Source organism: Leptopilina heterotoma, unplaced genomic scaffold (genome assembly GCF_015476425.1).
Source record: "Leptopilina heterotoma isolate Lh14 unplaced genomic scaffold, ASM1547642v1 Lhet_39, whole genome shotgun sequence".
Lineage (NCBI taxonomy): Eukaryota > Metazoa > Arthropoda > Insecta > Hymenoptera > Figitidae > Leptopilina > Leptopilina heterotoma.
Genome location: NW_025111058.1, coordinates 773,323 through 792,138, shown reverse-complemented (window position 1 = coordinate 792,138; position 18,816 = coordinate 773,323). Strand labels below are relative to the sequence as shown.

The window sequence follows — 18,816 nt, the reverse complement described above, 5'->3', positions numbered from 1 at the left end:
GAATTCTTTCAAGGAATTTTATTAAAATTGCATTGAAAATAATTGAATTCTTATATAGAATTTTAAAAAGATTTTTAAAAATAACAATTCTTTCAAGAAATTTTATTACATTTACCTTAAAATAAATTCAATTCACGTGAAGAAATTTAAAAATATTCTTATAAATAATTCTTTTTCTCGTAAAAGTTTAATGAAAATTTTATTTTAAATAACTAAATTCCTGATGTCAAAATTTTATTATTTATGAAAATAATTAGATTTCTGCGCAAAGTTTTTTTTAAAATTATATTCAAAATTCAAAATAATTGAATTTATCTAAAGTATGTTATTATTTATAAAAAAAATTGAATACTTACTAAGAATTTTATTACAATTCTTCTAAATAATTTGGAAAATGGAAAAGAAATTTTGGAAAATTTTATTAAAATATTAGCTATTAAAATTTTAAAAATAATTTAATTTTGTAATATTTTTGAAAATAATTGAATCGTTTCTAAGAATTTTATTAAAATTTTTGAGAATATGTTTCTAATTTCAACTTTTAGCGATTTTAAAGTTGTAAAAATTCTCCCAAAAAAAAAACAGTAGCTTTTAGTGTCACAAATCTAAAAAAGTATCCAAATAGTAGCAAATTGGAAAAAAGTATTAAATAGTTGATTTTAATAGCAGAGTGTGTAAAGCCTGCAAACATTGAATTTTAAAAGCTTTAAAAAAACCATATTTAATTTAAATTTTATTAAATTTAAACTTTCGAAATATTTTTCAACTTGAAAATTGAATCACTTGAGTTTTATTAACGAGTTTCTTCTTTATACCTCTGAATTGTTTTTTTTTAACTTTGAAGAGAAAAGTTTTCAAGTACCAATATATTTTATTTTTAATTTCAAAGAACTTTGTCTTGCATATGTATACATTTTTGCCTGCTATTATATTCTTGGCATTGTATAAATGACTGCGAAAGCTGTATATAAACTTTTAAGCTTTCCAAGCGCGACACTTTGCGGTTTAACGCAACCGGGCTTCTTATTTAAGGAAAAGTTTATGGAGATTACTATTTAGATTATCCATGAAAGCCAGTTCCTTTTTCGAAAAATGTATACATATGCCATATATGTGTATACAATTTAGGCAATTTGTACTTCGCGTATATGAAAAGTGCATTCAATTTACTTTATCATAAGAATTTGAATTTTTATTATATAAATAATAAATTTAAGCTAAATTCGTGTCGGTTAAACTTTAAAAGGTATTTTTTTATACATTACAAAATTTTTTTTTTTTTTGTATAAAATATGCATATGGTTTTTTCCTCGTTTTTAAAAAAAACCGAATTTAATTTTTAACTAATTCAGATTTAGAGAGCCAGGGACATACGTGAACTACTCGTTTTTTTTTTGTGAGAGAGAATCATCCATAAATATTCTCAAAAAAAAATCCACTCACATTATATATATACAGTGAAATAAATCTTTTTTCACTTCATCCTCAGATTTACAGATTTTTCTCATCTTATTGGTCCAAGTGTTGGTAAAAACTGTTCGGAACATATAGAATGATTTTTCTCTCGCTCGAGAGAATGCTTTTATTCGAGCACGATGAGCAAAAGGCAAAATTAAGGATTGGAACAAAAATGGGTCGCTTTTTGCGCATACGTTGCGCCTCATAAATTATCGACTAAGGTCAACGAAATATCCGCATGGACGATCGCTTTAAACTTGGGTCTCATGCACACAACGAAAGAGAGAGAGAGAGAGAAAACTCTCGAAAAAAGAAAAAAAAAGAAAAAAGAAGAAGAAGTCACTGGAGGATCAATGATAAACTCATCTAGATTGACCTTGATTTTGCCTATCACCCTCTTCAGAGAATGCTACGTGACAATTTTTTCATCACCTGCATCATCTCTATTTATAGAATTTTCTTTTCAAAATTCTTTCACGAAAACAATCGTTTGTAATTTTTGAAAATAAAATTTTACACTATGGGAACAAAATTTATTTGATTTGAATAAACGATTAATTGACTCTTATCAAATAAATATTTATTTGATTCAAATAAACAATTACTCAACAATTATTTGATTCCAATAAACGATTAATTGGCTCTTATCAAATAAATATTTATTTGATTCAAATAAACAAATACTCGACTCTTATCAAGTAAATATTTATTTGATTCAAATAAAAGATTACTTGACTCTTATTAAATTAATATTTACTTGAATAACAAAAATGATTACTTATCTATTATCAAATAAATGTTTATTTGTCTCAAATAAATGTTTACTTGTCTCAAATAAATGTTTACTTGTCTGAAATAAATGTTTACTTGTCTCAAATAAATATTTATTTGTCTCAAATAAATATTTATTTGCATTAAATAAATATTTATTTGTATCAAATAAAATGTTCCTAAAGTTCTGAACGTTCAAATGAATACGAAATATTTTTTCATTATAAATAGTTGCAAAAATTACTGATTACAATAAAAATTTAAAGTATAAATTAAATATTTTCAAAATTTATATTTAAATTAATATTTATTAATATTTATTAATATTTTGATGAAGTGACACAATATTATTAGAAAGAAATTTTAATTCGAAGAAGAAATAAATAAATTTCGTTCATTTAAACGTTCAAAACTTTTAGACCATTCAAATTAGTGTTTATTTGCATTTAATAAATATTTATTTGTGTCAACTAATTTTTATTAAATCAAATAAATTAGATTTGCTTTAAATACTGAAATTATTGGTTCAAATGCAATTTATTTGATGTAAATAAAAATTAGTTGATTCAAGCAAATATTTATTCGATTTAAAATTTTAAATAAAAATTACTTAATTGAAATAAATATTTATTTGACAACAGACAAGAAATCGGTTATTTGAATCAATTAAATTCATTTTATAATTTTGTATATATTTTAAAAATAATTTTTGTAGTAAAATTATTTTTACTCAAAATTTTTCTTTCAAATATTTATTTTAATCAAATAAAAGTACATTTTTCATAGAACCTACTCAATTATTATTTATTCGAACCAAAAAAAAATTTAGGCAATTGAAACGAATAAAATTAATCTGAGTTGAAAAAAATTTGTTTGAATCAAATAAAATTTATTGAAACCAAATAAAGTTTATTTAACATAAATTAAGTTTACTTGAACCAAATAAAATTTACTTGACAAAAATAAAGTTTATTTGAAGAGAATAAAATCTATTTGAAAGAAATAAAATTTAGGTGTTTGAAACAAATAAAATTGATTTGAACGAATTAAAATTTACTTGAAATGAGAAAAGTTTAATGGAAGCAAATAAAATTTCTTTAAAATAAAAAAAGTTTAGTTATTTGAAATAAATAAAATTTGTTTTGCACCAAATAAAATTTACTTGACAAAAAATAAAATTTATTTGAACCGAATAAAATTTATTTGAAAGATTTAAAATTTAGGTGTTTGAAACAAATAAAATTGATTTAAACCAAATAAAATTTATTTGAACTAAATAAAATTTCAAAAAAATGAAGTTTATTTGAACCGAATAAAGTTTATTCGAATTTGAAATAAATAAAATTTTTCTTCGAAACAAATAAACTTAATTTGAATAAACAAAAAATTGATTTGAAACAAATGAAATTGATTTGAGACAAATGAAATTTATTTGAACCAAATAAAACTTATTTGAACCAAATAAAATTAACTTGACAAAAATAAAGTTTATTTGACCCGAATAAAATTTATTTGAACCAAATAAAATTTACTTGAAGTAAATAAACTTTATTTGAACAAAATAAAATTTAGTAGAAACAAATAAATAATTTGTAGGCTCTGAATCAATTATTCACCCAGAAAATAAATAATAAATTAATGAAATAAATAAATAAAATAAATAAATAAGTAAAATAAATAAGAAATAAATAAATATATTTCAAGTAAACTTCATTTGTGTCGAATTATTTATTTCAAAGTTATTATTTTCTTAAAATTAAACAAATAATTTTTTAGCCTCTGTGACAAATAGACTTTTATTCAACTCAAATAAATTACATATTCGATTCAAATAAAATTTTCCCCTGCCTCTACAATTAGAAAAGAAAAATTTCTTTTTTCCGAAATTTTCACTATTATAATTGAAGGACGAAAAATGATTTTACTCTCTCTCTCTCTCTCCTTCTCTCTATTACTTGGGGGAGAAAATTTCTTTACTAAAAGTAGATATCTATAAGAGAAATGAAACGAGTGCTTGACATAATTAAGAACGAAAGAGTTTTCAGTGATACTGCAATTAATTACAGAAGCTACATTGGAAATTCAAAACTTAAATTTATTTTGATTACTTCTTTTTTAATCTTCTCTCTCTCTCTCTTCTTTTTTTTTGTTTTACTTTTAATTTTAATTACAGTATTTTCATTGCGTACTTTTTTAAGCGAAAATTTCAGTGTATATCCGTTTTACAAAAGTAATTAAAATCATTTAATCAAATTAACAAACCTTGCGAAGCTTCCTCGCCACTTTAAACACCGTTACAGCGCGCACACAATGTGTATATATATTCTATTATATTGTATTTATATGTATTTTTTTGTTATTATTAATTAAAAATTATTGAGTCTGTTCATTGGAAAATATCACCTTCACGATATTAAATTTATTTCAATTTATTCAACTATTTTTCATTTATGAAACTGTAGATAAATATTTGTTATTTTTTTTTGCTCTCTTATTTAATATGCTGAATATTATTCCTTTTTTATATTTAATATATTTTTATTACTATTATTATATTTTATTAAAATTATATTTATTATTTAAAAAAATGCAACATTTGAGCAACAGTACAATTCTTGCAAAAGTTAACAAAAAATTTCTTTTCTTTCCAAAGTTTTTAAAAATAAAAAAAATCCAAGTTTGGAAACTTGAAACAATAGGTTTTGTTTTATTATTATTATTAATATAGTATCTTGCAAAAATTTATAAAAAAAAAATTCGTTTTCAATTTTCTTCAAAATATTTTAAAGACAAAAAAAATCAAATTTTGGAACTCGAAAAAAAAATATTATTTAATTATTATTATTATTATTATTATAATTACTATTAAAAATAATATTTGTTAAATAAATATATTGATGAAGAAACAAATGAATATTGAAAAAATTCCAAATAAGCGAAAAATAAACTAATAAAGTTTGTCCCGAAAGTCTTTAAAAATTATATTTTGGCGAAGAAGAGGCTATTATACGTTTTATATCTCGTACGTAAACTGCATTTCAGTGACACATAAAACTACACGTTTTTTATTTTTATTCCAACATTATTTGCCTCCTGACGTCTCAATATTCTCACCATTTCTATAACAAATAATGTCACTGAAACTTTGCGATTAAAGAATCCAATGCATAAAATTATCTCAAAAAATAAAATAAATCAATAATTGATAAATTATCGATAAATTTTTATATCGTCTTTTAATTTTCCTTATTTTTCAATTTAAAAAAAAATTATTTCTGTTTTTTTACCATTCACATATATATTTATTAAAACATTCCAACTTTTTGTTTTTTATATTAATTATTGAATTTTATATTTGTTAATTTATTTATTAATAAACGGGACCAATAATTCTTATCATTAGAGATATCTTTATTGTTTTTGTTATTATAGATTTTTTCTATTATTATTTTTAGTATAATTTATTTCTGTTCTTATTATTTTTATTATAATTATTTTTCCATTATTAATTTTATTTCAATTTTGTTTCTATTATTAATTTTATTAGAATTTCGTTTCTATTATTATAGTTGCTATTATAATTATTATTAGGTATTATTATTATTATTATTATTATTATTTTATTATTATTATTATTATTATTATTATTATTATTATTATTATTATTATTATTATTATTATTATTGTTGTTGTTGTTGTTATTATTATTATTGCTGTTTTTATTATAATTGTTGTTTTTGTTATTAATCTTATTATTAAATTATTTTTTCATTATTATTTTTGTTGTTGTTGTTGCTATGAACATTATCTAATATTTAGAATGAAGCACTTGAAATAATTTACGTGAGTTAAAATATTTTCTATTATCATTTATCGTTCATAATTTGAAAGTTTCTCACTTAAAAATAACACGCCGTCGCGACGCCAAGATCGCTAAGGGTCGAGAGGCGTCGTGATCGGGTCGGAGGCTGTCGACGGACTGACTCTAACTTCCACCACGTCCTCTCTCTTCCCACACTACATCGTAAAAAAAGTTCGTAATAAATTCAAAGCCAAAAATTTTTTTTCACACAATAACACTTATTTTGCAATATCAATTATTTATAAAAGATATTTTCTTTTTTATTTATTAAAACAATTTTTATATACCTAGAATTTTTATTAAAATATTTATATTATAAACGCGAAGAGAAAAATTTTATTTGAAACCAAATGGAGTGAAATTAAAAAGTATTTTTTTTTTTAGAGAGCGTAGAAAATTGTTTATTTGTTTTTTAAATATAAAAATATTATTTAGCAAACATACGATTTTTTATTTGGAGTAAATTAAATTTATTTGATTCGAAATCAAATTTGTTTGAAACAATATTTACTTGAGAAAAAATATTTATTTGGAAGAAACTAAAATTTATTTGCAACTAATAAAATATTATTTGTAAAAAATAAAATTTACATGCAACTAATAAAATTAATAAATATTTATTTGAAACTAATAAAATTTATTTGATACTAATAAAAATTTACCGATATAAATATTTGTCAAAGAGACTATGAAATTTTCTGAGAAATAAATTAAAATAATCGATAAATGATGTCGCGACAGTAATTAGTGCATCCACTCATCTTGAAAATGGTAATATTGCGCCTTTGCAGGGGAAAATAGGTATTGTATAAGCGTAACAAAGCGATAAACTGTTTCGATCAATTGCCCCCATAATTTCCATCATCATATCAGTATTGAGAATACTGATATTGAGAATACAACATCGTTTGCATTTACAGTAGTTAATAAATTCTACGCGACGAGAATGCGAGAGCTGGTGCAATTTCTCTATTTATTTATACAAATATTTCTATATAAATAAATGTCTATATTCGAGAAATAGTAAAAAATAAAAATTGAACTTTGATAGAAATGCGTCTATAAAGCGAAAAAAGATTTTTTATTTAATAACAGTTATTCATTTCTTTTTCAAATTTGAAATTTTATTGTACAAGGCTCGAAACTAGAAATTAAATTTTTCATAAATTTAACTAAAATTCTTCTTTAAACAATTATTTTTAATAATTTTCAAAAAAGTTCTTTGACAATTTTCAAATCCATTTGTTTATTAAAATTCAATTTTACGAAAGTTCAATTATTCGAAAATTCTTCAATTCAATATATTCAATATATGTTAGAAAATAACAACTTAAAAAAAATTTAATTAAACCCTTTTGAAAAAAATTAATTTCACAGAATTGTTAGTTACAATTTTAATTTTCATAGATTTTAATTTGAAACCTTTTCAGAATACAATTATTTCTAAAAATTCATGCTATAATGCTTTTAATATTCAATTATTATCTATAAAATTTTAACTGAAATTCATTTTTAAAACAAATTTTTATTAGAAAATTTAAAAATAACTCAATTCTTTTGACAAATTGTAATAAAATTTTTAAGAATAATATAATAACATTTTTCGAGAAATTCTATTAAAATTGAATTTAAAATAATTGAAATTCTGTGAAGAGTTTTTTTATTTATGAAAATAATGAAATTATTGGGAAGAAATTTATAAAAAAATTCGTAAATAATTGAATTTCTTGTAAAATTTAAATTATTTTATATGAATATAATTCAATGTTTGCGCAGAATTTCATTAAAATTTTTTTAAATAATTGAATTCTTTTGGAAAATTTTATTAAAATAGTAGATATTGAAAATCATTGAATTGATTATTTTTTAAAATAATTGAATTGATTCGAAGAATTTTATGAAAATTTTTTAAAATAATTGAATTCTTGCAACGAATTTTATTAAAATTTTCAAAAATAATTGAATTCTTACAAAGAACTATATTAACTTTTTTTTAAATAATTGAATTCTAGCGAAGAATTTTATAACAATCATTTTAAATAATTGATTTTTTTTCGAAAAATTTTATGAAAATTGTGTTTGCAAATAATTAAATTCCTGCGAAAATTCTATTATTTATAAAAATAATTGAATTCATAAAAAGAATTTTATTATTTAAATAATTGAATCTTTATAAAAATTTTATATTATTTATAAAAAAAATTGAATTATTGCGAAAAAATTTATAAAAACTTTGCAAATCATTGAATTCTTGCAAAGAATTTTATCAAAAAATTTGATAATAAATTGAATTTTTGAGAAGAATTTTATTATTTATGAAAATAATTGAATTTGGGAAGAATTTCATTAAAATTTTTTATAATTCATTCTTTTCAAGAATTTTTTTTAGTTTCTTTAAAAAAATGGAATTTCTTTAATAATTTTAATTGAAAGTTTTTAAAGTAATTGAATTTTATATAAACAATTTGTTTCAAGTTTTTACAATAATAATCGTCTTTCTTAATAATTGAAAATAAACATGGAATTTTTGAATTTTATTAAAATCTTTAGAAAATAATTGAATTCTTTTGAAATTTTTATTTAATTTATTGAATAGAATCGAATTTGTAATTAATTGTATTGAAAATAATTGAATTTCTGAGAAGAATTTTATTATTTATGAAAAATAATTTAATTCCTTTGAAGAATTTTATTTATGGAAAAGAATTGAATTTCTGAGAAAAATTTTATTATTTATGAAAAATAATTAATTCCTGAGAAGAATTTTATTATTTATGAAAATAATTGAATTCCTATGAATAATTTTAATATTTATGAAGAATAATTGAATTTCTGAGAAAAATTTTATTATTTATGAAAAATAATTGAATTCCTGAGAAGAATTTTATTATTTATGAAAAATAATTGAATTTCTGAGAAGAATTTTATTATTTATGAAGAATAATTGAATTTTTATGAAGAATTTTAATATTTATGAAAAATAATTGAATTCCTGAGAAGAATTTTATTATTTATGAAAAATAATTTAATTCTTGCAATTATTTGTAAATTCTCAAAAATTCTCCAAATTATATCGTTAAATTTACGAACTTTTCTGGTTTTTTCAATGAAACTACGGACTTTACGGACCTTTTTTTTAAAAAAAAAACTGACTTTACGGACTTTATACTAATTTACGGACCTAGTTCGAAACCCTGATTGTATAATAATATGAGATATTAATTAAAAAATAATTTTGAATTTATTATTTAAATTTAATTGAATTTATTTATTTTAAATGATTAATTTTGTATTAATTATAAAAAAAAGTTTTTGAGGGTTAAAATGGTATTTTATTTGTCCACCTGAGAACGCCAAGGTCGCCACCAGGTGGCGAGGAATCTGATTTCATTAACCGAACTGCCATCTACCGGTGACCTTGGCGTTCGCAGGTGGAGACATTTTAATTTCATTTTTAACCTTAAAACCAGATTAAGTCAATTTTTTCACTTCAAATAATAAACCCAAGTCTAAAATTCAGTCAAAAATGGTTCTAAATAAATATATAAGCACTTGTAGTAAAAAATGGACAGAAAATAATAATTAATAAATTAAAATATTCTTTAAATAGTTGCACGAGGTGAAAAGGGGTAAAATCAAGAGACGCGCGAGTTCAAGACTTGCAAGTGTCGACAGTAATTGAAAAAAAATATCACTGATGTAATTTATTATTATTTAGTTATTTATAAATTCATTTCAATTACTTATTACATAATTACGTTCGAAAATGAACCCATTTAACCTAAATGCATTGCGAATAGTTGTTAAACAATTGAGTTCACTTCGAATGTATATATTGAGTAACCCAGTTAATTTCACCTCCGTCCTGGGGTTCGACAACACTTGAGTTTGTGGGGTTTCTGGAAGCCTTTACCGAACCATCGAAATGACAGTCTGCCTGTGACCGTTGCTCTATAAAAGTGTTCATTGTCAGTTACGATTACTATCGGTGAAATTACCGGAAAGAAGAAAAAACGCAATCAAAATCAACCAAATGGCTCTGGTCGAAGGCTTCGACAATTTACATTCGTTTGGTCCAGAGCAGTTACAATTAAAGATTGAATTCATCTCGACAGATGCATTTTAAAATTCCCCATTCAGTCCAGCGACAAGACTACCACTTCTTCTTTTTTCTCTTCACTCTTTCTATTTAGTTGTTGCCAGTTTGTTATGTAGATTTCTTTTGTATTCTCATCACATAAATTTCTGTTTTTTTTTTTTTTTGGGAAATATTGAAAAATTCCTAAAGTTTAAAATGAACTATTTGCTTAGTTCGAGAATTGTAACGATTCTTTTGATCGTGTCAATGTTAAAAACGTGCGCATCGCAGGATCTGCTCGAGGTCGATTTCACCTCGACCACATCGTTGAATGGAACTACTGAAGATTCTGTGATATATTACCCTTTGAACGGGAGTGAAGCTGACCAGGAAACGTTGAACGATGACGTCAAAAAGACATCAAATATTTCTCACTTGAAAACGGAAATCGCCGCTCCAAAGGACTGGGAGGAGAATCGAGTTAAATTAACTTTTCCCAAACTCCCCCTCGATGATCGGTACAAAATGACAATGTTGCACTTGGACAAGGGATTCTTTATTTTTGACTTTCTCCGAGTTTTTCTTTCGTTCGTGCAACCATACGATTTGCCAATTGGTAATGAATGTTCATAATCTATTATACGTTATCACAGACTTCGCAATCGATAATTAATTTTTAAAAAAGTAGCAAAAAGTAGCTCTTAAACTAAACAAGTAGCTATCGAAAAATTAAATTTGACGACCAAAAAATCTCGTTTTAGACACTTCACAAAACTGACAAAAATTCCATTCTATACTTTATTTGTCTGACTTTTTCCTAATTTTCATCAAAAATATTTACTTCTTTCTTATCCTGCTAATACATTGTATACCTGCAACTAATTTTATAATTCATGAAGGAATTTAAATATTTATAAAAACAACTTAATTCTTGCGAAGAATTTTATCAAAAACATTTTAAATAATTGATTTCTTTCGACTAATTTTATGCAAATTCTAATTTAAATAATTGAATTCCTGAGAAATTTTTATTATTCATGAAAAAAATTGAATTCTTACGAAGATTTTTACAACAAAATTTTAAATAATTGAATTCTGTTTGGAAATTCTATAAAAATATTAGATATTAAAAGTCGTAAAATTGCGAAAAGTTTTTAAAAATAATTCAATTTTACAAAGAATTCTATTAAAATTTTTGACAATAATTGAATGTCTGTGTAGTATTTTATTAAACTTTTTTTAAAAATAATTGTATTCCTAAAAAGCATGTTATTATTTATGAAAATAATTGAATTCTTGAGAACGATTTTATTAGAATTTTTTTAAATAATTGAATTTCCAAAAAGAAATTTATTACTTTTAAAAATAATTCAATTCTTGCGATGAATATTGTTATTTATGAAAATAATTGAATTTTGCAAAAAATTTTATTAAAATGCCTCAAAATAATTAGATTTTTGGGAATAATTTAGTTATTTATCAATATAATTGAATTCTTTCGATGAATTATTTATGTAAATAATTAAATTCTTCAGAAGAATTTTATTAAAATCTAAAAAAATAATCGAATTATTTTTAAACAAATTTTATTAAAATTGTATTTAAAATAATTGATTTCTTTTAAACAATTTTATTTAAATATTTGAAAATAATTGAATTCCTATGAAAAATTCTAAAATTTTTGTAAATAATTGAATTCTTCCAAAGAATTTTAAAAAAATGTTTCTTTAAATAATTATTTTTGTCGAGGAATTGAAATTAAATTTTTAAGAATAATTACATTTTTGAGCAATTCCTGTAAAATTGTATTAAAAATAATTTAAATCCTGCGGTGAATTTTATTATTTATGAAAATAATTAAATAGTTGCTAAGAATTTTTTTTTAATTTTCAAAAATAATTGAATTTTGCAATTAATTTCATTAAAATGATTATTTATCGATATAATTCAATTTTTTCGAGGAATTATTTATGTAAATAATTGAATTCTCGGGAAGAATTTTAAATCTAAAAGAATAATTGAATTATTTCAAAAAAATTTAATTAAAATTGTATTTAAATTAATTAATTTCTTTCGAACAATTTTATTAAAATATTTGAGAATAAAAAATAATTGAATTTCTGTAAAAAATTTTAATATTTTTCTAAATACTTGAATTCTTCCAAAGAATTTAAAAAAAACTTTTTTTGAATAATTGATTTTTTCGTGGAATTGAAAATTAAATTTTTAAGAATTATAACATTTTTTCAGCAATTCTTGTAAAATTTTATTAAAAATAATTGAAATCTGCTGAAGAATTTTTATTATTTGAACGAAAATAGTTGAATAGTTGCTAAGAATTTTATCAAAATTTTCAAAAATAATCAGAATTTTATTATTTATGAAAATAATTGAATTATTGCGAAAAATTTCATTAAAATGTTTAAAAAGAATTGAATTTCTGTGAAAAATTTTGTTATTTTTGAAAATAATTGAATTCTTCATAAGAATTTTATAAACATTGTTTTAAATAATTACTTTTTTCGAAATATAATAAATACTATGAAAATTTTATTTTAAATAATTCAATTCTTGTGGAAAACTTTATTTATGAAAATAATTGAATTTTTCTATTAATTGATTTAAAATAGTATTAAAAATAATTGAAATTCTTCGATGAGTTTTATTATTCATAAAAATAATTGAATTCTCTCTTAGAATTTTACTAAAAAATTTTTTTTTAAAAATTGAACTTCCATGGAAAATATTATTAGTGAAAGTAATTGAATTAGTGAATAATTGTATAACAATTTTGTTAAATAATTGATTTTTTCGAAATTTTTTTATAAATTCTATTCTAAATTAATTGTATTCCTGTGGTAAATTTATTATTTATGACAATAATTGAATTTTGGATGAATTTTATCAATTCGTTTTTTAAATAATTGAATTCTTTTGCGAAATTTTATGAAAATATGTACTAGATATGGAAAATAGACTTTCGAATATTTTTTGAAAATAATTTAATCGTTTTAAAGAATTTGATTATAATTTTTGAGAATAGTTTTTTGATTTCTAGTATTAGCGATTTTAAAGTAAATTCTAAAATAATCACAGAAATAGTAGCTTTTAGTGGCTGAAATCTAAGAAAAGTATCCAAATAATAGCATAAAGTAAAAATAAAAGTAAAAATAAAAAGTAAAAAAGTAAAAAGTAGTAAATAATAGGTTTTAGTAGATGAGTGCGAAGCCCGTGTTCAATATCCGATTTGTTCCAAAATTACAATGATCATGTATAAATTATATGCCAAGCCAGACATCCTGAAAGACGCAGTGGATCATCGAATAACGGCCTCGAAGTTAGTCTCCCAGGTGAGCATCTTCTACTTTAGAAACTAGAATATATTATGCATATTTCTAAGGATATTCACAAATTGAGACAAAAAAGAATCAAAAGTGTTGCGAAGCAACATAATTTTGTCTCGTTTTTTGTCTCAATTTGACATCCTTGGAAAAACATTGTTGATGCAATTGATTCTATGCACATAATGAAATGCAATACAACAATGAAAAAAAAAAGAAATGATAATGTATCATTTGATATTCAATGAAGCTCAACTCGATAAATTAGCTTTAATGTTTAATGACAGTCATTACATATGGAAGCCGCATTCATAAGTTTGATAGGGATTTGCGGCTTGTTGATGTTCGTTACACCCAGTACTGAACTTTGGCTTGCATGCCGTCCCACCAAACAAGATTATAAGCCACCACGTCATCCTGGAGCCCTATCGTTCCTTCTGACTATCTTCGTGTTAATCATAGGGTATGAAACTTTCAAGTTACCCCTAACCTCACTGTTACTTTGGTTATGCTAACCCCCTAACTTGAGTAGTCTAAGGTCTCCTCATCTTCAAATTATTATCACTCTCAATTCCATTATTTCAATATCGTTTCCTTAGCTACCATTATATTCACTTTCAATTTCTATTCAATTTTTTAAAAATAGTATCTATCAAATTTATTTAAGCTAATTACAACAAAATACTTTTTGAATTTAATTTCTTGTAAATTCTAGCCGTACGTAAGTATGCTTATCTTAGAATGTGTTTTTCAGAGTGTGCATAATAACAATGATTGTCGGCAATGAAGCCGTTGGAGCTGGGATTGAGAAAATCCCAGTAGTTGTCGAGACGGCTCTTCAAGATCTAGGAGATTATCATGCCGGCACTACCATTCAGTTGAGAAAATGCCTCACCCAAAGTTTGGACGTGGCCAGTGAAGCGATTCTGGTTGACATAGACAGTTATGTATTATTTACTTCACTTACAATTATTTAAAAGTAAAGCTCTGACTTTAAATCCACTTTTTACTGCTTTTTACTAAAAAAAAACCGTATAGAGTTTAAATACAGTTTTATATTTCTCAAAAGAAACTAAATTTTTCAGAAGAACCACTTTTGACTTAATTTTAGTTTGATCTTAAGCCTAAAATTAACGTATTTTAGTTTTAAGCCTATTTTTGAAGAAACGGATTACAATAGTTTATACTTTTAAAGATAGTTTTAAGATACAGGGCTCGAACCAGTGAAAGTATTTAAAAATACGGACTTTACGCACTAAAAATAAAAAATTACGGACACAAATTACTGACAAAAATTTATATAACCATTCCGAGTCAAATAAGACAACATTTAACTTAAAATTATAAATTAATTTGAAATAGTTTTTCCTTTCATTATATTATACAGAAATTTTTTTCCATTTTTAGAAGATGATGTGGAAAAATTAAAAAAGAAAAACGATTATCTTTTTTAATAAGACTTTTTTAATAAAAAATAAGATAATCAATTTTTTTTCCATTTTTCCATCATCTTCCAAAAATCGAAAAAAATTTCTTTATAAACTATAAATTAAATTTTTCATAACTAAAACATTTATAATAAATTAATAGCTAAAGAACATTCAAGAATTTTGAACTAAAATTCTTTAAATCGATTATTTTTAATAATGTTTTTCAATTCGCAAATTCTTCAATTGAATATATAAATATATATATATATTACAAAATAAAAACTTAAAATAATATTAAAAAAATTCAATTAAACTTTTAAAAAAAAATTAATTTCAAAATTCAATTATATTTCTAAAAATTCATGATAGGTATGATTTTAATATATTCAATTATTAATTTATTATTATCTAAAATTTTACCTGACCTTCATTTTTCAATCAATTTTTATTAGAAAATTTTACGAGAATTTAATTATTTAAATACAAACATAGATAATTTATAGAATAATTGAATGTTTTTTAAAATTCGATTCCCATAAAGAATTTTTTAGCAACAATTTTTTAAATAATTGAATTTTTTCGACGAATTATAATAAAATTTTTTAAAATAATTACTACATTTTTCGAGAAATTCGATTAAAATTGTATTAGAAATTAAAAAATATAATTGAAATTCTGCGATGAGTTTTAATAATTTATGAAAATAATTGAATTTAACTGAAAGTTTTTCAAAAATTTTAAATTCAAACCTTTTCAAAATTCAATTATTTCTAAAAAATCACGCTTTAATGATTTTAATATCCAATTATTTTGAATATAATTTAAAAAAAAAACTCTTTGCAGAAATTTAATTGTTTTCATAAAGAATTAAATTTTGACATCAGAAATTCAGTTATTTAATATACAATTTTCATTCAACTTTTTCAAGAAAAATTAATTATTTATAAGGATTTTTTTTTAATTCTTCGCTAGAATTCAATTTTTCAATGAGATTTTAATAAAGTTTCTTGAAAAAATTCAATTCTATTTAAAATATTTTAATCAAAGTTAAGTGTATATATATATTATTTTTGATCAAATTTTAATTAAATTCATCAACAAAATTTGTATAGGAATTTAATTATTCTCCTAATTAAGAAAATTCTTCTCTGGAATTCAATTAATTTTTAGTTGAAAATTTTTAATAAAACTCTATACTAAGAATTGAATTATTATTTATAAGATTTGAATTAAATTTGTTGAAAAAATTTGTAAGAATTCAATTATTCTAAAAATTAATAAAATTCTTCGCTGAAATTCAATTATTCTCATTGCAATTTTAGTAAAATTTATAAAAGATTTCAATTATTCTCATTGCAAATTTAGTAAAATTTATGAAAGAATTCAATTATTTTCAAAAATTTTAATAAAATTCTACATTCAGAATTGAATTATTTTCAATAAAAGTTTTAATTAAATTTGTGCAAAAAATTTGTAAGAATTCAATTATTACAAATAAATAATAAAAATCTTCGCAGGGAATTCAATTATTTTCATAAATAATAAAATACTTTACATAAATTCAATTATTTTGAATATAATTTTAATAAAATCGTTCGCAGAAATCTAATTATTTTCATATATGATTAAATTATAACGGCAATTTAGTTATTTACCAAAAATTCCAATTTTTATAACATTCTGAACAAAATCAATTCTTCTCAAAAATTTTTTATAAAATTCTTCGGAAGAATTTTATCATTTTTTATAAAAAATAATAAAAAATTATTACAGAATTTAAATTATTTTTTATACCTATGCAATTTTAAATAAATTCCCTAAAAAATACAATTTTGAAAAAAAAATTTATTAAAATTCTTCGAAAGAATTCAATGATAAGAAGTATTTAATTATTAAATAATCTATTCATTTTTATATTTAAAATTTTGAATAATTGAATTTTCAAAGAATTGCGTAATAAGAATTGATTTGAAAATAAATTGTAATTAAAATTTTAGATATAATAATTGAATATTAAAGAAGTTATATAATATATAAATTTTTAGAAATAAATTTCGAAGGATTTAATTTTTGAAAATTTTAATTTATTGATAAATTGTTATAATAATTTAATTTTTATTTGAAAAAAAATTATTTTCTTAAAAAATGACTAAATTTTTTAGTAAGTATAATTAAAAATTCCAACAAAAAAAAATTGTTGAATTTTTGAAGAATAACAGTTGTAATTTTTTTGAAATGGTAAAATTTCAAAAAGATTGTACGCACAGTAATCTTTGAAAATATTTTAATTGCAGAAATAAAGAACTATTTCATTATTTAGTATAAACAAAAATTATTCAAGTCGTCAAATTTAATTTTTCAATATAATCCACAATTTTTGAACGTTCAAATAAACGAAATATTTTTTATACACAATTTTTTTTTAGAAATTACCGATTTTAATTAAAATTAAGAACTGAAAATTTACATTTATAGAACCTTTATATAATTAATTTTTTTGATAGTGCCGCAAAATTCTTGTAGTAAAAGTTTAATTTGAAGAAGAAATAAATAAATTTCGTTCATTTGAACGTTCATAGAATTTAAGATTTTTTTTCAAATGTCATTTTTCCGAAATGTCATTTTACCGAACTGCACTTTTGCGAATACTCATTTTTGCGAAAAGCCAATTTTGCGAAATGCCACTTTTGCGAATTGTCATTTTTTCGAAAAGCTATTTTTGCGAATTGTCGTTTTGCGAATCGCCATTTTTACGAATTGTCAATTTTCCGAAAAGTTATTTTTGCGAATCGCCATTTTTACGAATTGTAATTTTTTCGAAAAGTCATTTTTGCGAATTGTCATTTTTGAGAAATGGCATTTTTGCGAATTGTCACTTTTGCGAATCGCCATTTTTACGAATTGCCATTTTTACGAATTGTCATTTTTGCGAATAGTCATTTTTGCGAAAAGTTATTTTTACGAATTGTTATTTTTGCGAATTGTCATTTTTACGAATCGCCATTTTTACGAATTGTCAATTTTCCGAAAAGTCATTTTTGCGAATCGACATTTTTACGAATTGTCAAATTTCCGAAAAGTCATTTTTGCGAAAAATACAATAGAAAACTTATAGGTCTATAAATTCACTATTGTATTTTTCGCAAAAATGACTTTTCGGAAAATTGACAATTCGTAAAAATGGCGATTCGCAAAAATGACTTTTCGGAAAATTGACAATTCGTAAAAATGTTGATTTGCAAAAATCTCAATTCGCAAAAATGACAATTCGCAAAAATAGCTTTTCGCAAAAATGACAATTCGCAAAAGTGACATTTCGCAAAATTGGCTTCTCGCAAAAATGACTATTCGCAAAAGTGCAGTTCGGTAAAATGACATTTCGGAAAAATGACATTTGGGGAATAATCATGCGTCCCATTTTAACGCACCAAATTCAGAGTTAAAATAACATTTTATTTTCTGTTTGGATAATAAGTAATTTTTAATTGTAGACACATATACAGTAATTATCGAAAGAATTATTATTTTATTGGACTGTCAATTGTGGTATAAATTGCAGAGATTATTAGCTGTCGATGATGGGTGACCACCATAGGTGTTACAAGCCGATAGCATTCATTACAGCAGAGCATACGTGCCGTGTGCATTAGTTGATCATTGCCTAAGCCTCGCCTTCGAATGGACAAAGCTAACCTACATTAACCTTTCATTAAGGTCTTAAGGGTTAATTCATGCATCGTTTAGGACGCTTCATACAATCTCTCAACACATTAATGTTCGATACATAAACGCAATCCATAAACATCTCTAAAATTTCCCTTAGAGGCAAATAACGTACATATAACGATCTTCATAAAATTCAATAACACACATGAA

At 22.2% G+C, this 18,816-nt stretch overlaps 2 protein-coding genes across 7 annotated transcripts in view; one reads left to right on the top strand and one right to left on the bottom strand.

Annotated features, from left to right (window-relative positions):
- Window positions 1-18,816, bottom strand: part of LOC122506012 (trace amine-associated receptor 1) — a gene marked incomplete at its 3' end in the record, with an annotated part of 90,741 nt that overhangs the window by 51,454 nt on the left and 20,471 nt on the right. The window contains 2 exon segments of one of the 6 annotated variants that reach the window (XM_043617965.1): window positions 4,492-4,685; window positions 6,073-6,200. 6 annotated transcript variants of the gene reach the window in all.
- LOC122506011 (prominin-1-A) overlaps window positions 10,037-18,816 on the top strand; it is a 32,198-nt gene continuing 23,418 nt past the window's right edge. Inside the window, exons 1-4 of the mRNA XM_043617962.1 lie at window positions 10,037-10,785; window positions 13,464-13,519; window positions 13,798-13,973; window positions 14,265-14,452. Coding sequence (XP_043473897.1) covers window positions 10,386-10,785; window positions 13,464-13,519; window positions 13,798-13,973; window positions 14,265-14,452 — 820 coding nt within the window. The 5' untranslated portion in view covers window positions 10,037-10,385. The remainder of the gene's footprint in view (window positions 10,786-13,463; window positions 13,520-13,797; window positions 13,974-14,264; window positions 14,453-18,816) is intronic.